Here is a 22,165-nt window from a genome sequence, read left to right as displayed (position 1 = left end):
GAACTAACGGACTCCCAGAAATTTCTAAATTCCATCGTAGGATTTTTTAGTGAAATCGGTGTGGGTTATTTTAAAAAATGTAAATTAGGAAACCTTATGAAATGTATATTTAATTTTGAGTTTAAAAGAAATAATTTTGAAACAAAAAACAATTTCTAAATGGTTTAAAGAAAAAAAATTAAAAGATTCAAAATCACATACAATTATGGTTAAAGGTATTTTAAAATTTCAAGAAATTATTAATAAAAGTCAAATAGAAATAACAACTACACCACATAATGAATTAGGCAAAAAATTTATTATATTAATGCATGCATATACTAAATATAATGATAGTAATAAAAAAATAATAAAAAAAAATGAAAAAAGAACTAAATGAAATAATAAAGAAATAAATATGTAAAAAAGAGAAATTAAATGAATAAGTGAAGAGAAGAGGACATATGGATGATAGTAGATTTAAAAATTAAAAAAAATTAAAAAATGAAATAATAATAATGATAATAAGAATAAAAATAACAAAAAATAAAAAAAATCATAAATATGAAAAACAAACTAAATAAATAAAAAGTTCTATATATATATATATATATATATAATAAAGAAAAACAGAAGCTTAAAAGAATATGTATAAAAAAATATTTATAATAATAATAATAAAATTAAAAAAAATTAAATTTAAATAAGTGAATAAATAAATTATAAAAAAGAAAAAAAAATGAAACGGAGGGGCGGCAAGAATAAGAAAAGAAAAATATTTATAATAATAATAATAATAATAATAATAATAATAATAATAAGACTTTTTGCTTATAAATTTTTTTTTTTGTATTTTTCAGAGAAAAAAAAATGTTAAAAAATTTTTTTTAGAGTAACGATAAAAAGTAGCAAAACGAAAAAAAATTCTTATGCCATTTTTCTTTCTCTTTACGTTTTAAAAAAAATGAACAAACATAAGGACTCAATTCCGAAGAAGATTGCTTGTTGTATGAGGTGCAGATCCTTGGGAATAAATTCCTACCTAATGCAACCTCCAACTAAGTTTTTTTCCTCTATGCAATTAGATTTAGGGTAAGAAAAAAAAAAGAGACAAGTAAATAGATAAAAATGAAAATAATGCAAAAAAAAAAAAAAAAGTAATAACTCACCTTTTGTAAAGAAATATGTATCTTCAAAATAATTTTTACAGAGATTCTCTAAGCAATCAAAAAATTGTTTTCTCTCGTAGAGATTCTTTCTAATATGTTTTTTTTTCTTTAGAGAATTTGTCTAAAACAATTTCTTCTCCCCTTTTCCAAATAACAAAGGACTCTATTTATAGACTCGGGGTGTGCCACAAATTAGGAAAATTTAATAAGCATAAAATCAAATTAGATATTATGTAATTTCATTAATTTTTTTTTCTAAAATAGTAAAAATATGATATTGAAAGATTTTGTCCGAAATAAACTTTTTGTTTTTTTCCTAAAGTGATAAAGATAAATCAAATATGGTATTAGAAGAATTTTGTATAAAATAAATTATTTTGCTTTTTCTAACATGATAAATCAAAAGAGATTTTGTATAAATAAATTAATTTGCTTTTTTCCTAAAGTGATAAGGCAAAAATGATTTGAATTTTTTTAAATAATAGATATTCTCATTAATGACTTTATTTTCTATTTTAATAAAAAGATTAAAAAAACATAAGATCTCATATTATTATAAAATGATTTTACCTTTTTTTTTTTAACAAAATAAATGAATAAAATATCTTATCATTGGTAGTTTTTATCTAAATATCTTACTATTGATAGCATAAAATTAGGTGGCTATAGTGTTCCCTCACTTTTCACAACAAAATAATAATAATAATAATAATAAAAAAGATCTAAATCACTTCAATCAAACATAAGCCATATACAACAAACATTAATCTAACAAAGCTCTAAAGTTTAAAGATTGATGTTGGATATATTGTAGTCTTTGAACATTTTGTTTCTACTCGACCATGGTCCAATCAAAGTTTCGATATCTTCCCAAATGTGACTAAGCTTCTTTCTATGTCTATGAAAATCCTATTGTTTCTTTCCACCCAAATGGACCAAAGAAGATCAACACCTGCATCGAGAGAATGATGTTCTTTCTGTTTGATTGTTTCAGCAAGCTAAGAGACCAACAGAGGGCTTTGATATTGTTTGTATCAAAGTTTCCACCAATTTGGTACTGCAGTTTCACCCAGAGGCTATTTGCGAATTGGCACAAGTTGTGAAAATATGGTTCAAGTCTTCGACAACCGACTTGCAAAGAACGCATCTGCTAGGATTGAGTAGGTTATTTGGCAGCTTCCTTTGCAAAACATACACTGTATTGATACTTTCATGAAAAATTGACCAAATAAACAACCTTCTTGAAGAATCATATTAATGGTTTACCTTTTGTGGTAGATATTATTATTACAGTTTTATGAAAGAGAGAAAAAGGTGAAAGAACATTATATTGGATGAATTTATTACATGTGAATTAAATTCATTGTTATATCTATTTTAACTTGTTGGTTTTATATCCAAAGAAAAAAAAAAGATTCAACAGTTGATTGAGACATCAAATTGAATTGATATTACAGAAGTTAAATTTGTAGTTACTTCTAATTAATTTGATGGGATCAGATATATTATTATACTAAAGGGTGTTATGAATGCTCCAGGTACGATCATGGCTAGACTCCTCTCAATCATATAAGACTAATTCTCAATATTTCTCTCATTGCATTATCAATATTTAATTTCAATCTCTTGCTTTAATATTTGTAAATGCACTTTTACTTTCTTGCAAACAACAGACAAACCTCCTTTAGACTATGTTTTACTTAGAAACGTTTTCTTAATGAAAAATAACTGTTTTCCATGTGGTTCGACCTTGTACTACCCACTATATCTAGCTTAAGTAGGAACGAAAAATTATTTTGATGGCCAGACCTTCGACAAGTCTTTGTCCATTATATCACCCATCAAAGAGGAACAAGAGCTTAATATAGTTGTAGACAAGTTTATTTTAGATATTGGGATTGAACTTAAAATTTATATATTAACGTGTCTTAGTAACTATTATTAGAAAGGGACATCGAGTTACAAGGTAGTTCCAAAAATATGTCTTTTTAAACCAAATCTGACCAATCGAACTCCACAATCATATGCCCCATCATCATATCATAATATAACATTATTAGAAAACCCTTCCAAAAATGGTCATGGTTTCAAGAATCTTTATTTCATAGCGATCAGAAATTGCTTTCAAACCGACTAGAGACACTTGCCTAAATTGATCACACGAAACATCCAACCTAGCCTACATATTTGCCGAGATAGGATCGTCTCATGTAACATTTGTATTCAACTTCCACATACCAGGTTCTGGCAAAGTCCATCATCAAACATCAACATTTTATGACTTGTATCAAAAATTAATTTAACAAATCTATCGAGACTTTTCAATCTGACATTGGATGATATTCTCTCATAAAAAAGAATGGAGGATTTTAAGAGTCTGACCTTTTCTTTGTGGATGAAATGATATATTAAGTAGTGTACAACAATATCCATATAATTCTTTATTCTTTCTCAACATTATTGTTCGAAGAAGAAGAATTTTCATATTGGTTTTCCTCCAAACTCTGCATTAATTAAATAAATTCATTAAAGTTCATACTCCAACACACAAATAATAAAAAATAATTATTACCAATATGGAAAAGGTAATTAAATATACTAACCTGTTCGGCAAATAAATTTGAAATTCTGGTATCAACATTATCCTCCCAATATTCTCTGGTGATGACATTCATATCTTCCACCAACATATCTTTGGGATATTTCGGATGACACTGTCCATCATCGTAATAATTTTCTAAAGAAAAATTTTCATATTTCAATCGAGGTGTGCTTACAATTCCAAGCGAAAAGACCTTCATTTCAGGACAGTTCCAAATGTCTACTTGCCTCAAACATGGAAATTTAATAATGCATCTCCCACAATAAAAGCTTGTTAGGTTGGAACAATTAAAAATGTATAAATGTTGTAGGTTGTTGAATACAACCATTTCATCATTTCCATCTTCTTCGGTTGATCCTTCCTCAATTACACTACTCATCCTTTTGCATTCTTCTACTGTCAAACCTTCAAGTTGCACAAGCGTTGTAGCCACCGAAGCATTCAGCAAATGGGTTAGTCTATGACATTTATTCACATGAAGATCTTTCAAGTTTGTAAAACACACCAATGATGATACTAAACTACTCAATCCACCACATTCAGAAATGGATACATCAGTCAAATGTTGAAGAACTGAGGTAATATTATTTTGTGAGCATTCTTCACTCCACAAATGCTTAAGCTTGGGTAGTTTAGATAGACTCAATCTTCTTAAAACCATATCGCTTGAAATCAGTATGTTGCTGGGGAAAATTTCTTCGATAGATGCTCCTACTAATACAAAGTCTTCAAGTTGGAATAAGATTTGCAACATTTCCATTGGTAAATGGGTTGAGTTATAATCAACAAAACCATATAGCTTCAATGTTTTAAGATTTGGAAACAACTTAGAACCATCTCCCAGCCGTAGAACCCCATCCTGATGATCAAAATCTATTAAATAAATGCAACGATAACTTACATTTGCACACAAATTATTTATTAATTAGCCAAAAATATCTTAAATATTCAATAATTAGTAAAAAGAATTAGTTTAATTAATTTGGTACAAAAAAATTCAATTATTATAATGGACTATTTACTATATTTAATATAATTTAAAAACTATATCGATAGAGATTAGCTTTAATAAGATCATTCTTTATGTAAAATTCTAATTAACATATCATTTTTTTTTTGGTCTTCTTTTCTTACTTTCATTCTTGTATATTGGCTATAAAAATATATTATTGTTTGCATTAAAACTAATTTAACTCAAACTAAATAAAATTAATTAATTTATGTATTAATTATATATCTAATTAACTTATGGGGTGTTTTTGAATTACATTTTGGAGTGTTTAATTCAAAAAATAAGTTATTTTAAAAACAAATTGAATATTTGAAAGTCACCTAATTTTTTAAATGTATTTTAGCCAATTTTCATAAAAATGAGTTCAAACAAAAATGAGTTTCTTTCCAGGAAAACATGTCATTCAAGTCAATCCAAACGGGTCCAAATTTCTATTGTTAAACATATTAAAATTAAGCGGTTTACGTTGCTTATTCTTTTTTAATTCAGGTAAATAATTAACCCCTAATAACACTAATTAACCCCTAATAATTTGTTTTCTTTAAAACTCTGTTCAACTAACAGAACCAACAGAACCAATTCAGTTCAACTAATTCTTGAAAACAATTTATTTTCTGAAATTTAAATTGAACAAACATGTTTTGTTGTAGAATATATACGTACCCTAGAAGAAGAAGAAGTCTCCCATTGCTTTGATTCCAACATATTATGATCTGCTGACTTTTCCTTCACAATAACCTCCATCAAATGTTTGATATCTATGCTTACATCTTCAAGTGGCTTGAGAATTTTGACTGAGTATTCTCTTCTAAGTCTTGGACATTTATCAATGGTCAAAAATTTTATATTTTCCAAACTCAGAAGCTCACAAGGATTTTTGCTCCACACATACTCAAGGTTTGGAAGATTATATAATTTCAACCTACTTAAATTTTGGAGCACAATAGGACTCGCTTCAACAACACTAATTGGCTCTTGCACTTCAAATATCCCTTCCAACAATTTACAATGTCTAATCGCTAAGACTTTAAGGCATGTAAGAATGCCCATCATATTTGAAGAAAATAATACTTTTTGAAGATTGTTGCATGACCCTATTATTATTTTCTCGAGTTTGGAAAAGGAATTAAGAATGGGTACATTATTGCTCTCAACAACATTGATTGGCTCTTGCACTTCAAATATCCCTTCCAACAATTCACAATGTTCAATCTCTAAGACTTTAAGGCATGTAAGAATGCCCATCATATTTGGAGGAAATAATACTTTTTGAAGATTGTTGCATGACCAAATTCTTATTTCCTCGAGTTTGGAAAAGGAATTAAGAATGGGTACATTATTGCTCTCAACAACACTAATTGGCTCTTGCACTTCAAATATCCCTTCTAACAATTTACAATCTCTAATCTCCAAGACTTTAAGGCATGTAAGAATGCCCATCATATTTGAAGGAAATAATACTTTTTGAAGATTGTTGCATGACCAAATTGTTATTTCCTCGAGTTTGGAAAAGGAATTAAGAATGGGTACATTATTGCTCTCAACAACACTAATTGGCTCTTGCACTTCAAATATCCCTTCCAACAATTTACAATGTCTAATCTCTAAGACTTTAAGGCATGTAAGAATGCCCATCATATTTGAAGGAAATAATATTTTTTGAAGATTGTTGCATGACCAAATTCTTATTTCCTCGAGTTTGGAAAAGGAATTAAGAATGGGTACATTATTGCTCTCAACAACACTAATTGGCTCTTGCACTTCAAATATCACTTCCAACAATTTACAATGTCTAATCTCTAAGACTTTAAGGCATGTAAGAATGCCCATCATATTTGGAGGAAATAATAATTTTTGAAGATTGTTGCATGACCAAATTCTTATTTCCTCGAGTTTGGAAAAGGAATTAAGAATGGGTACATTATTGCTCTCAACAACACTAATTGGCTCTTGCACTTCAAATATCCCTTCTAACAATTTACAATCTCTAATCTCCAAGACTTTAAGGCATGTAAGAATGCTCATCATATTTGAAGGAAATAATACTTTTTGAAGATTGTTGCATGACCAAATTCTTATTTCCTCGAGTTTGGAAAAGGAATTAAGAATGGGTACATTATTGCTCTCAACAACACTAATTGGCTCTTGCACTTCAAATATCCCTTCTAACAATTTACAATCTCTAATCTCCAAGACTTTAAGGCATGTAAGAATGCCCATCATATTTGGATGAAATAATACTTTTTGAAGATTGTTGCATGAACAAATTCTTATTACCTCGAGTTTGGAAAAGGAATTAAGAATTGGCACGTTATTGCTCCATATCATCTTCAAACTCTCTGCATTCACAATTTCCAACGTCTCCAAATTAGGAAACGATACCTACAAATTTACGTCCTTAAAAGTTCAGTTTGTGACAACGTAATTAACCATATCATCACAACTGATGCTAACTAACAACATATAATTTATATAGTGTTTTAAAATTACCATAACAAATTGTGTAAAATGATTACTTCAAATGTGCTTCCTTAGATAGAAAATATCTAATAAACTTCTTTAAATTTTCTTGGAATATCACCTAACATGCATTTATATACTTTAGAAGTCTAAAATTATATATTATCATTAATGTATGAAACAAGAAAGAGTCTCTCTACGCCAAGAGAAGAGCCTTCTAAAACAAAGAAGAATAGAATCTTATCCCTAATATCATTACTAACCATAAATGTTAGAAGGAACTTGTGGAAGGAACAATAAAAATGAACAAACATGTGATTTATAAATTTTGATGTGTATACAGAAACATAGAAAAATGTGTTGATGAAATTTACCATTTCAATAAAAAATGATTCTTCAATGTTGATGGTATTGCTAACGTTGATAAAATGTTGAAATTTTGAATTATCATAAAGGTAGAGCTACTTCAAATTTACGAAGTCATTTGCACCTACCAATTCTAAGTGGAGAAACTTTGAACAAATTGATCCTTCCAAATGCACATTGTCTGACCTCTTTAACAAATTTTTTATCCAATCATCCAAGCACCTTCCTGATTCCATCTTGATTGCAATGAAGTTTTTGATTCTGTTCGTGGATTCAAAAGTATACTTTAATTTGCTTTGGCAACCAATACAAATGTTGAATTTTTGAAGCTTCAACTCCTCAGCTAAAAACAAATCTTTTGGCATAATTTCTTCATCTTGAATGGTTAAATTTAAAGCATAAAGATGTCGCAAGCACTTGAGTTCAGAAAGGCTAGCATTTTTCCTTCCTTCATACCATTCTTCTCCTTCCCATCTATCAAAAGTTTCCAGATTTAATTCTTCCAATTTTGTCAACTTTGAAAGAATATTTGGTGGAATTACCTCGAGTTCTTCACAAGAAGATAAATTCAACACTTTCAGCTGTGTCAATTGGCTCATGGTTGTAGGAATTTGTGTGATGTTAGATTCACTAAAATCAAGAATTTCAAGCTTTTTTAATTCACCAATCCAATCTATGCTCCCTAATAATTGACATCTTTGCAAACGTAATACTCTGATGTTTGCTAAGGAGTAAAGATCAGATGGTCGTTGCATCAATGATATATTTACGTTTTCTACTACTAAACCTTTGAGCTCTTTCATTTCTTCAAAAAAAGTTTCTACCACCGACACACGCTTATTATGTTCCCAACAATATTGTGCAACTAACCTTAATAATTGAACTTTGGGTAACGTTAACTTCGGGAGAGGATAATGTAAACCATCAATGAACACTGCGGTATGATTACCCAATAGTTTATCTTCTTCCCATTCTTCATTCGATCTTTTCACATAGCTCAATGTACGTACGTGTTCATTCTTAGATGCAATTAATAGGGCTACATCACGAACCATATCATGCATTTTCACATAATTGCACCCATACTCAGAATATTGTTGAAGCAAAGAAGAAGATATAAGATCATCAACCAATTTTTTAATCCTACATCGTCCTTTTACCACAGTATCAACACCATGTAAGAATCCCATGCCCATGGCATATACATGCAACTCTTGCACGTCAATGGGAAAGTCTTCTGGAAACATGCTGCATAACAAGAATAATAACTTCACCTCTTCATATCCCAAGCAATCATAACTCAGTTTTAGTGACAAATACACTTTCTTTTCCATTTCTCCAACGTTTGCCATACCCACATCAACACTTTTAAGCTGATTTAAGGCATCATTCCAAATGTCAGAAGGTTTATTTCGTAATGCCTTAGCAACAGTAGTAATAGCAATAGGCAAACCTGCACATTGTCTCACAATTCGAATGGCTATAGGCTTCAAATCACTTGCATCAACAATGTCACCTGCCATTGCCTTAAATAAATTCCATGACTCATCTTTTCCTAAAACTTTTATCTCAAAAATTTTATTGGCGCACATTTGATTTGAGATCAAATGTTTAATCCTAGTGGTAAACAAGATCTTGCACCCCGTATGATCTTCAACACTTGGAATTCCTATTGTTTCCAAATCAATATACTCCCAAACATCATCCAACACAACTAGGATACTTCTCTCCATCTTTAACCTCTTTCGTAGAATAGTAGCCCTTCCTTCTATTGTTTCTTGTTCGAATTTCAAACCTAGCTTGTCAGCTAGTTGTCCTTGGATACTTCTAAAATCTGGTGTTTGGCTGACCGTGGATAATACCACCTCATCAAAAGGCTTCTTACTCTCCACAATTTTTCTTAAAATATCCTTCACTAGCATTGTTTTGCCAACACCCCCCATCCCATACACTCCAATCCTATGGACATTATCATCAGAGAGTGCATCCATGATTTGTTTCACAATCGACTGTCTTGAGTCAAAGTCAAGAAAGTCAGGTACTTTTGGCAGTGAACAATCAACCAATGGGATAACATTTTTATTGGATACTGTATCAAAACTTTCCCCCTCATTTTTCATCTCAAGAACCTCATATGCCTTTTGGCTTGCTTTTCTACTTAACTTGTGTCGTTGGATCAAATTGCTGGAACAGAATCTACCATGTCCACCTTCATTGGCTAATATCTCGTCAGATTCTCGAACAAAGTCATCGACCTTTTTCAACCATTCCTCAACGGCAGGTTTTATGTCTTCAGCATTTCTTCTTGCACTATGGATCTTGTGTTGCACAGACTCTCTTGTAATCTTCAGCTTTTCTACTTGAGTCTTAAGTTTTTGAAAGTTAGAATGAATGAAAAATACATAACCAAGTTGGCGTCCAACAGGCTTAACAGTGTATTCAGCAATTTTTGCAGTGACTGAAATAAGGATGTCCATTATTATCTTTTGTTCTTGAGCTTGAAAAGGATCAAAACCTACAAAAATACTTGAAGAGCTAAAAACCCACGAGGAATGAACCATAATAATTTTGAAGATTTTGCCTAACAGAAAAGTAGGAATGAACACATACAGATCACCAAGTAAAAACTATCTAAAAAAAATCTGAACAAATTATCCAATTTATAAGTATAGAAATGATCAGATGGAAAATGTAAATAAAGATTTCCATTAAATCTTGATCTTGAAAAGGATCAAAACCTAAAAAAAAAAAAAAATACTTTAAGAGCTAAAAACCCACAAGGAATGAACCAAAATTACTTTAAAGCTTTTGCCTAAGAAAAAAATGTAGAAGTGAACACATACAGATCACCAAGTAAAAGCTATCCGAAAAAAAAAAATCTACACAAATTATTCTGTTTATGAGTATAAAAATGAGATGGAAAATGTAAAGAGAAATATATTGAATATGTGGGGAGGGATGAAATATTTGACCTGATTGAAGAAACAAGATGATCTTGATATGGAGAAGAGATATTGCAGAGAAAAATGAAAAAGAAGATAAGAATGAGAAGACCAAAGTTATTAGTTGAGGAGTCGATGGAAGAAAATTAGTGATGGCCAAAATTATTTGTTATTCTTTATATTTTAAACTCTAGTGGGCAATGATGTATGAAAGAAATTAAATATAACCCTTTAGTGGGCAATAAAATAACGTTTGTGTGGATGAATATAATATACCATATTGGACAAATAATAACAGATGAATATATGCATAGAATATAGAATGCATGTGATGGCCACATTTTTCAAAATTTCAATTATTGAAACTGGGAATAATAGACTGCATATGATGGCCATTTATGTTCATGAGGGTATTTAAAACTAAATATCCATTCTCATTTTTAACTCTTCACCAATTAATCTAATTGTTATTGTTTATTAAATTCATGACTTTCAATTACCAAATACCTTTCCCATATATTTTTCCATTTAGATAGCAATTCTAAATAGTCATCCATCGTAGCTGTTAGTCTACATCATTATTTCTAAAAGTTTTCATTAATTAACATCCAAAGTTTTTCATGATTACAGTTGTGTGTTTTTTCAAAATTGAGAATATAAAATCGGTTTTGTCCTCGTTTATACAAATTGTTAACAAACATACAAAAGTTTTAACTTTTGTATGTATCGGAAAGCATCTTCTTTTTAAATATATCAAGTTCTTTCACAACGACATTATTTTAATTCTTATCCTAAGTTTACCAATCAGACTTGCAATGTGTTAAAAAGTATTTGCAATAAAATAAGGCTTTATAGTAGATGCCAAAAATGTTCTATTTAATTTATTAGGATGGTTTAATAATGTGTAGTCTTATTTATAAAATATGGCAGTAAAAGTTATTATCATTTCTATCTCTTATTTAGCCCTTTCTTTCTTACATATTATTTCTATTTATCTTCGTTTACTTCTCATTTGGTGGGTCTCCCACTCATCTTTTCCATTTTTGTTTAATTTAAAATTAAAATATATTCGATTATTTTAATTGAAGGGGAGGCTCTAGCAGAGGCAGGTAAGGGCGAAGTCATCATAATTGGTTGATTGGGCCATTTTTTTTAAGGTAACTTCGTCGTTTTTTGCTCGTCTTTTATGCGTGCCTATATAAATTGTATAAGTCATGATCAGAAACTCATCTTAGACGATGGAATTAGGAATTCGATTTGCGTCTAATGTGTGGTTTATCAACCCAGTACCTTCCTATCAATTACTTAGGAGTCCCATTAGGGGGCAAGCCCAACTCAAAATCATTTTGGAACTAGACCATTGAAAATATCCACAAGAAATTATATGGTTGGAAATACAGTCAAACTTTCAAGGGTGGTAGGCTCCCTATCGTCAAATTTCCAAGGGAGGTAGGTTGTCAACTTATTACCAACTCTCAATATTATTCAAAGCTCCAAACTATGTCTATAAAGAAATTTAGATGCAATCGGAGAAATTTTTTCTTAAAAGATACTTCAAATGAGCATACTCCCATTTGGTTAATTGGGATATATTGGCACCACACCTAAGGATTTGGGAGGGTTAGGCATCACAAATGTAAATGATATTAATCAAGCTCTCTTTTGTAAATGGCTTTGGAGGTACCACTTTGAGTCTGGTTCTTTATGGAAAAGGCTAATTGATGCAAAGTACAACAAAAGATTTCGAGATGACATCCCTTCGGAAGAAAATTTTAATAGTGCAAAAGTCCCTTGGCGTACTATTAGATTTTAATAGGTTTTTTTATTTTTCAGACATGTTTTGTTTGTTTTTCTTATTTTTTAACTTTTAAACTAAAATTGAACAAACTGTCATTTTGTATTTAATTTACAACTAACAAAGTGTTTTTTATTTTATTGGAAGTGAGATAGCTTTTGGATTTCGTTTTTGTGCTTTTTCAAATATCAATTAATATTAGTTTAAAGAAGTAGATAGTAATTTGAGAGCAATCAAACTACAATATTCAATATCATTGATTGTTATATTCAAACAACAATCAATATCATCAACAATTTTACAATCATATAATATAACAATTTGTATAGTTGACAACCAATATTATTAGATCTTAATCAAACAACGATTGATATTATTAGAACAATCAATAATAAATAGCAATCAAACAACTATTAAATAACAAATATAGTATAAAATAACAATCAAATATCAAATATACAAATCAGATATTAATTAGACGACATGCAATCAATATTCTTGAAAATTAGTATATCATATTGTAATAGAAAACAGTCGATATCAAATAAAAATCAGATAGTAACAATCAAACGACAAATATTTTCGTTTATTATCAAATTGTAATGAAAAATGTTAAAAACGAATATATAAAGTAAGGATGCTGAAAGGACTCGCGTGTTAGTTTGTGGAGAGAACTTTCACTCTAGTAAGAATTTAAGACAAGTAAGGATGATGTTGTCAGATCACAGGGAATGTAGGAGAATGTCGAGGATCCAAATTCCAAATCCTGGGCCTGTGGCGTTATATTGAAGATCTTAATTTTACAAAAATTTTGATGATATAATATCGATAAAATATCAATTTTAATATACATTTTTAAAATAAAATATAAAAACAAAAAATTTTAAAATAAATTTAAATCTATAAATGAATATTTTTTTAATTTTTTTCAAATAAGTCTAACATGTCTATTATTTATATTAATGATATTTTTATAGCTAATTTCCATGTTTGGTAAATTTTTCACAAATATAATAATACTGTGGATTCACTTCTATATGGAAATTAAACGTATGGAAACATGAAAATATGTGATACCGACATAGAAATTGAATACATGTGATTGCACACATTTTTCAAAGTTTAAATTATTGAACTTGGGAATCTTGTCGAGGAGAGGGTACTCAAAGTGTATAATAGCAGAAGGGCCCACCATCAATCCTTTTGACCAATGGTATCAATTTCACTATACACCTTAAATACAAAACGTAATATCTCAATAATTATAATTGGTAATAATTTTAGGGATATAATTAAATATATAACAATATTTTAAAAAATTATAAAAATAACAAAGTTTGTTCGAAATAAAACTAGCTTTTATTATTTTTTTTTATAGACTCTTACGATCTATTAGTGATATAATCAGCATTTGCAATATGGTTCACACTTCAATTATTTGTAAGTATTCTAATAAATTTTATTACATTTGCAATTTTTTAAAAAAATTGTTACTATACATACTTTTTAATACTTTAAATCTAATTTCTATATTTGGCATGATGTTTATAAAATCTCATTTTCATGGATAAAAAATTATCTTGCACATTTACTCCAAACAAAAAGGTTGGTTCAAATCTCATACATAGAAGAGAAATTGTTCTTAGTGATTTCTCAATTTTGTACTAATTAAACATTTTAAAATTTTAATCTTTACCATTAAAACTTTGATTGACATTAATATATGGATCCAATCATTTGAAAAATCCACTTTTAACTAATTATGAAATTATATTATCAATTAAAAGATAAGAAATTCGAATTCTAATCATGTGGATGATAATAAAATAATTTATGGGAAAATGTGTACTCCCTTGTGATCATTAGAGTGCTACCCCCGTTGTTTTAAACTTATCGACCTTGTTTTTTTGTTTCTTTTGGATTCATCATTCTACACTTTCCATGAACTTTATTGATTCATCTTAATAAAATAGGGATTATGAAAGCACTATGGAAATGTTCCCTTAGTAAAAAAAATTTAGGAGTCCAATTTAATTTATTCAGTAAAATAAAATAACGCATTATATTTAATTAGTTAGGATGGTTTTTCTCCAAATTCTATACGAATAGATTTGTAATTAAATCACAACCCAAAAACATGTCACGATCACAATCTTATCATCTCAGGCCTTTGTTGAAGAATCATATTTTTTGAAATTGAAACACAGAGTGATAAGGTGATTTTAACACCATACCACTTCATTATCATTTCATCAAACCATTGTTACAATGTATATTTCTTTGGCTGGAGGGAAGCCATACAACAAATATTAATCTAACAAAGTTCTAAAGTTTAAAGATATTGATGTTGGATTGTAATCTTTGAACATTTTGTTTCTACTTAACCATGATCTAATCAAAGTTCTGATATCTTCCCAAATGTTGACTAAGCTTCTTTCTATGGCCCTAAAATTCCTATTGTTTCTTTCCACCCAAATGGACCAAAGAAGAGCCGCACCAGCATCGAGAGAAATGATGTTCTTTCTGTTTGATTGTTTCAGCGAGCCAAGAGATAAACAGAGGACTTTGATACTGTTTGTATCAAAAGTTTCCACCAATTTGGTCATGCAGTTTGACCCAGAGGCTACTTGCGAATTGGCATGGTTGTGAAAATATGGTTCAAGTCTTCGGCAACCGACCTGCAAAGAACGCATCTGCTAGGATTGAGGTAGGTATTTGGCAGCTTCTTTGTCAAAACATCCACTGTATTGATACTTTCATGAAAAATTGACCAAATAAACAACCTTCTTGAAGAATCATATTAATGGTTTACCTTTTAATTTGTTGTATATATTATTATTACAGTTTTGTGAAAGAGAGAAAAAGGTGAAAGAACATTATATTGGATGAATTTAATAAATATGTAAATTCAATTCATTCACTACAACAAATGTGACTTTTAATAGCATCCAACCATAGCTTTTTTAATATTCAGTTATAGAAAATAAAAGAAAAAAAAGACGGAAAACGAAATATGGAAAGCGCGAAAAAAAACCCATTTTTTTTTTAGGTTTTGCGTGTTACCCTTCCCTGCCCCAATGCCTCCTTTTCATTTTTTTTTCAGACTTCCACCGATTTTCCGATTCTCACAGACCCCTCCTTCAATTTTCCTATTCTCCCAGACACCTTCCACGACGCCACTACCATCCAACATCGCCGCTGACTCGCCCCACTCCTTGCCGAATGGCTCCCTGCTCGTAGAACTAGTCACCAGTTACTCACATTGGATGGGTAACCTTCTTTACGCTTTTTTTTTTTATTTTACCTTTCTTTTCTCTTTTTTCTTTTCCTTTCGGATGCATTGTCTGGTTTTCATGAAGCCGTGAGTGTCTTCCTTTTCTCTCTAATAGAAAATTCCTTCTCAATTCCTTGACCACAAAAGCCTCTCTTCACCATTTCATCGTTTGTTCATTACTCGTACGCCGCTCGTTAGTCGTCGTCCGTCGAACTGAAAGTTTCATATGCAAATCTCACCATTCGTCACCATTCTTCTATCGATTTGGACTTCAAGGCGTGAAGAGCGATCTTGTCAGATCTCATTTCGTTGAATCCCTTTATGAAATTGTAATTTTTCCCTCTCAATCTGTCTCAGTTTTTTTTCTTTTTAAGTTGCTCTATTCTTTTTCATATAGATCCATCTATTTTAGTAATTGCAAATAGAAATGATTGTTGTTGGGAATAGAATCTGGGTTCAATAAAGTAAATTTTACTAGAAATTTATAGCTTGATGTTTGAAAATTTATTGTGTTATGATTTTATAAATTATTGTGAAATGATGTGGGAATTTCATCTCTTGGTACTGAATATATGAATGATAGATTGTTTTATTTTGTGTCGTATTCGAAAAAATCTTCCAAGTAGCTTGTATTAACATTTTTTAGTGAAGGAAACTGGAGCAAATTGGTTTTGCTTTCAAATAGATTGGCAATGAAGGAAAAGACCAAGCTTATAGCATCCATAATATTAGTTTTCTGTGCAAACGAAGGTTGTTTGCTGTTACGCAGAGGTATAAAGTATTTGGTTTTGCTTACAATTTTCTATATTATTGTCTATCTTATTATTGGTATCCATTGGTTTGTGCATATATTTGAGATAGAGATAATAAGTATTTTTGTTATCTTCTGTGCTTGTGTGCCATATTATTTGTTTATTGCCATAGAAAATGAAAAAGCGGTCTGGAGATTATAGTTATACTGTAAAAGTTATGAACTCAAACTAAGTGTGCTTGTGCAATCAACGTGTTATAGAATTAGCAAAAGTTTTTGCATCAATCTTTTTCTTTACCTTACATCTCTATTTTTTTGCTGATATCAAATATATGCTTGGTTTTATTTGTTATTGTTGTACTAGTATTTAGGTTTTCTATTGAGTCGTTGCTTCTTAATAAATGACTAATGTCTTCCCTTCTCTCAATCACAGAAAATCAAGAAGAAGATGTAATTTAGGACTAATACATTAGGCATAATTTATGCTTATTCAATTGGTATTATGCAATGTTTCAGTTCTAATACCATTTGTTTTATGTTTCCAGGTCTTAAGAATTTTTTCTGCCCTTGTGGGGCTTTATCAAGGATTGCTACAGTTGCAACTAGTACACATACATGTAAATTAGCTTTGTGTCTTTAGATTGTCATAACAAATTAGAATTAGAACACAAAATGTCCTACCCAAATTTAATTATATTCATAACTATACTTTTTGTCTCTGCCTTTTTCTGAAATAATCTATTTGAATTAACCATTAGCACCAGCAGAAACATACAATGATTTGATGACATATACATTGATATTGTCTTGCTGTTGCACCAGCAGAAGTCTTACAACATGTTTTTGGCATCTATCTTTATGTTAGTTCATGCTTTGATGTGTGAGATTTGTGAGGTTTGAGGTGCAATTTGTGCAGTGGCTTATTATTCGTTCTATGTTAAATGATATGAAGACAAAGAAAAAGAAATGTCAGTGCTGCCCAATTGTAGTGGTCTGTAAAGTAGAATTTGTCTCTTTTTTTCTCTCTCTCTCTCTTTATTTGGCTTTTCTCATCTATTCTTTTTTCTCTCTCTAAATATCAACTTGTGTTTGATGTAAACTACGGTAATGTTTCATATTGTGCTGACATTCTGCAGTCAATATTTGCTTAAGAGTTATATCCTTTTTCCTTGATGCATTCTGATGGTCGTCGTTTAACTTTTGTGAACTCTAATCGATCAATTTTTTTCCTTATCTGGTTTATTCTATGTCAATTCTTGAAAATTTAGGTATCAGTTAGAAAATTCTTACCATTGTCTGAGTTTTAGAAGTGCGTTTTTTTTTGTAAATTATCTGAGTTTACTTTTACATTCTGAAATCTGTTGAACACAATTGGGATACCTTGTAAGATGGTTTGGAGTTGAGGGAGACTACAATGTTCTTATAATGGATTTGCTTAGTCCCAGCCTTAAAGATCTTTTTAACTTCCGTAGCAAAAAGCATTCTTTGAAGACAATTCCTATGCTTGCAGATCAAATGATAGATTTCTTGGTTTTTTTCTCCTATCATTTCTCTGTTCACTTCTCATTTTGTCCTTGTCCCTATCAAACAATTTGCCCTCACATCTTCTTCTTTGGCACACAGGTCGACGATTACTCCACCAGAATCATAGGCTTTGTTGGATGATACTACACCAGAATCATAGACTAATTTTCAAGATAAACATTCATAGGAGTTGTTGGGGGTATATTTTTAAGAACTATTTCATAGATTAACCTTTTAAAACTGTTTTAAATTCTTTTTAATGTTAGTAGATGTATCGACTGGCTTATAGAAATGTTAAGGATGTAACCATCCCAATGCAATAGCTGTTTTAGTGCCCCCTTTTGGTACTTTGTGTAGGAAATTTTCTCCTCAGCAAGGAACCTCCTCATTGTCCAATTTTGCTTGATTTTGGGCTTACTAAAAAGTTACCAACCACCATGAAACAAGCACTGGCAAAGATGTTTTTAGTCGTTGCAGAGGTTTGTATGGCATTATTGTTTTCTTCATATTTATCTTCTAACATTTGATATGTTCTTTTTAGTTTAAATATAATTGTCAATAAAAGTTCTTCATGTGTCACTCTCTTAAATGCAACATTGCAAGATTAGAGACTTACTGATGTTGACACTATGAATATGAAGTGTATTAATATTCAAAATACCATCATGGTTAGTAAATTACATATAGTAAACAGCAAATTGTTTGCATTTTACTCTTCAAATGTTGACAGTTTTTTGGTTTTATAAGCTTATCTGAACAGTTTACTATCCGATTCATTAGTTTTTGTGTTGCCTTTAGAAATGTATAAGCCGTGTATTATTAACAAAGTTTACCGATACTAGTTATGATAATGTTTGTTGCTCTGCTAATGTTATGATAATAATTTCAGAGGGAAGCTGAAATGCAAGAAATGTATGCAAGGTAGTCGCAGGGAAGAGGTTAAGACGTTGACACCTAACTAGGGCATGCGTTGAGAACTATGCTTCAGATGAATTTTAGATTTGTTGTGATATCTGTGAGAAATGGTTTCATGGGAAATTTGTTGTATGAAGAAATGCTTCAGTTTATCAGTTTTCTTGTGATGTATTGAGTTTTATAGAACAAGGTAGTTTTTTGTTTAGGTTTGTTCTCAAAGTACTTTTTTCCTTTATAAACAAAATTGTAATGCATAGAAGATAACGTATATTATTCAATGAGATATTATATGTATAGTTCTTTGTTATTTCTTCTATTAATAATGTGATTATGAAATGTTAATGAGCTCAAATGGTTTTAAAATAGATAGTGAAATACTTTGATAACGCTTTTCGAACGAAAAAAACGCTATAAAATGTCTTTTATAGCATTTTTTTCAATGTTATTGAAAACGCTATTGAAACATTTTATAGCGCTTTTTGATAGTGTTTTTTCTCACGTTATAAAAAACATTTATAGCATCATATTTGTGCTATTGTAGGGGACATATTATAGCGTTTTGCATAGCGGCAAAAAAACATTATGAAAAGTCATAGACTTTCAATAACATCGGCTACAACAGCATTTCGAAAATGCTATCGAAAATGCTATCGTAACTGATATTTCTTGTAGTGAGTTTTATGTCAAAAAAAAAAAAAAAGATTCAACAGTTGATTGAGACATCAAAAATAGAACACCAACTTGTTCTATTTTTGGCAATTATTTTCCTAATAGCCTATCAATTTGTTTTAAATTTCCCCAACAAAACAATTAATTAATAGCTGCAAATTTCCCTTCAATTAATTAATAGGTTGCCCAAACAACTTCGTCATCTAATAATCATCAACATAAACAAAAATAGAACAAAACTCACTTTGAAATGATCCAACCCCCCTTCCCCTGAAAAAATCTTGAAACTATTCTATGGTTCTTTTTCTTGGATCTGCGAGGAAAAGGGAAGAGTTGGAAGAAGAAACAAAAAAATAGAGAGAAGAATTAGAAGAAGAAGAGAAAAACAGAGGAATTTTAGAACAATTTCTCAAATTTTGAGAAAAGTGTATATCTTTTTAGATATGTTTTGTTTGGTTTTTTTATTTTTCAGATATGTTTTGTTTGTTTTTCTTATTTTTTAACTTTTAAACTAAAATTGAACAAACTGAACAAACTGTCATTTTGTATTTAATTTACAACTAACAAAGTGTTTTTTATTTTATTGGAAGTGAGATAGTTTTTGGGTTTTGTTCTTGTGCTTTTTTAAATATTAATTAATATTAGTTTAAAGCAGTAGAGAGTAATTTGAGAACAATCAAACAACAATATTCATTATCATTGATTGTTATATTCAAACAACAATCAATATCATCAACAATTTTACAATCATTATCATATAACAATTTGTATAGTTGACAACCAATATTATTAGATCTTAATCAAACAACGATTGATATTATTAGAACAATCAATAATAAATAGCAATCAAACAACTATTAAATAACAAATATAGTATAAAATAACAATCAAATATCAAATATACAAATCAGATATTAATTAGACGACATGCAATCAATATCCTTGAAAATTAGTATATCATGTTGTTATAGAAAACAGTCCATATCAAATAAAAATCAGATAGTAACAATCAAACGACAAATGTTTCCGTTTATTATCAAATTGTAATGAAAAATTTTAAAAACGAATATATAAAGTAATAAAAGGAAAAAAGAAGTGGGAGAATGAAGATAAGGTTGAAACAAAATCTTCATATGGCCAACTGAAAATGAAATGAGGAAAAGTTGAAGAGTAGCCGAGTAGGGTATCTAAAGAAAAACGAAAGCAAAAGAGATAAATTGGGCAGAAAACTATGTTACAATTAATTGGAAGGACAATGATCAAATTAAACATTAATTACAAAAATGAGTTAACAATTTAAAATTTAATATATCCTACAAATTACAAACTAATGTTAATACCTTAGTATAGGTGTTAACTTTTAATTCTTTTAAGTCTTTTTTAACCATACTTTTATGTTCGATCTTGAAAATTATTCTCGTCATATGTGATATCAATTGATTCATGTCTCCTCTGTCCCCTCTTAAACTCAAGGCAGTACGTTTACTAATGAAAGATAACCTTATAAAAAAAATCATTCATCTACATAACTTTTCTTTAAAAAAAATCATTCACTTTTGTCCTTTTGTTGGGAGATGAAGCACTAACTTTTGAATCACGTGAATATAAATTTCTTCCGCCCAACCACATATACAGACAATATGCATGGGATTAGCCGCTTCAATAGGATCTTTTAGTCTAGTCGGAGGAGAAATTACCAAACGTCTAGCATTACCTCATGCTCGGCACCAATAAGTTTTTTTTTTTAGAAAAAAAGAAAACTATGCCTTTACCATATAAAATATTAAGTAATAATAGCATGACACTTTGAATTTGATATGAGATTTTTTTTTCTTAACCATTAGGTTATGTATTCAAAGAGTAGTATTTCCTCACTTGGTGCCTCTCCCTCATCATTCTTTTTTTTTTTTTTTTTTTTTTTTTTTTTTTTTTCTTTTCCTTTTTTAAAATTTATAATTTTTAATACCTTCCCTTCTTTTTTAATCATTTCGTTTTTTTAGTAGTAGGTTTTAATATACGGAAAACTAAACCAAAAAATATTTACAAATATAATAAAATTTTACTTTAATTATGAGTGATAGGGATAGGGATGCTGTGAGTGAGGACAAAGCATGCTGAAAAGACTCGTATTGGTTTATAAAGAGAACTTTCACTCTGATAAGAATTTAAGACAAGTAATGATGATGTTGCCAAATCATAGAAGATGCAAGAGAATGTTGGGATCCGAATTCCAAATCCTGGGCCTAGGGCGTTATATTGAAGATCTTAATTTTACAAAAATTTTGATGATATAATATCAATAAAATATCAATTTGAATATATTTTTAATAATATATAAAAACTAAAAATTTAAAAATAATTTGAACCCATAAATGAATATTTTTTTTAATTTTTTTCAAATAAGTCTAACATATCTGTTATTTATATTACTAATATTTTCATAGCTAATTTCCATGTTTGGTAGATTTTTTCGCAATATAATAAAATTATGGATTCACTTCTATATGGAAATTAAACGTATGGAAACATGAAAATATGTGATACCGACCTAGAAATTGAATACATGTGATTGCACACATTTTTCAAAGTTTCAATTATTGAACTTGGGAATCTTGTTGAGGCCGAGAGGGTACTCAAAGTGTATAATAGCATAAGGCCCACCATCAATCCTTTTGTTCTTAGTGATTTAAAGTTATACCTTTACAAA

At 29.6% G+C, this 22,165-nt stretch overlaps 2 protein-coding genes across 6 annotated transcripts in view; one reads left to right on the top strand and one right to left on the bottom strand.

Annotated features, from left to right (window-relative positions):
- Nucleotides 1–1,920: 1,920 nt before the first annotated feature.
- Nucleotides 1,921–22,165, bottom strand: part of LOC103504481 (uncharacterized) — an 86,585-nt gene continuing 66,340 nt past the window's right edge. The window contains exon 6 of one of the 2 annotated variants that reach the window (XM_051084756.1): nt 1,921–2,221. The gene's annotated coding sequence lies outside the window, so the exon portion shown is untranslated. Of the gene's footprint in view, nt 2,345–22,165 lie in introns of both variants that reach the window. The other variant, XM_051084751.1, reaches the window with a different exon arrangement.
- Nucleotides 15,348–19,067, top strand: LOC127149421 (uncharacterized). 4 transcript variants are annotated; one of them, XM_051084759.1, is made up of 6 exons: nt 15,348–15,595; nt 16,251–16,370; nt 16,896–16,967; nt 17,974–18,073; nt 18,232–18,353; nt 18,764–19,067. In XM_051084759.1, the coding sequence occupies exons 1-5, from the start codon at nt 15,403–15,405 to the stop codon at nt 18,278–18,280; spliced, it is 534 nt and encodes a 177-aa protein (XP_050940716.1). In that variant the 5' UTR covers nt 15,348–15,402; the 3' UTR covers nt 18,281–18,353; nt 18,764–19,067. The 4 variants fall into 4 exon arrangements, 1 of the variants encoding a protein (XP_050940716.1); XR_007820991.1 differs by lacking the exon at nt 16,896–16,967 and adding an exon at nt 15,715–15,928 and having other exon boundaries at nt 15,364–15,595; XR_007820990.1 differs by lacking the exons at nt 16,251–16,370; nt 16,896–16,967 and adding an exon at nt 15,715–15,928 and having other exon boundaries at nt 15,379–15,595.

This window comes from Cucumis melo, chromosome 5 (genome assembly GCF_025177605.1).
Source record: "Cucumis melo cultivar AY chromosome 5, USDA_Cmelo_AY_1.0, whole genome shotgun sequence".
NCBI lineage: Eukaryota > Viridiplantae > Streptophyta > Magnoliopsida > Cucurbitales > Cucurbitaceae > Cucumis > Cucumis melo.
The sequence above is the reverse complement of the archived record's forward strand: the minus strand, read 5'-3'. Positions and strand labels throughout refer to the sequence as shown.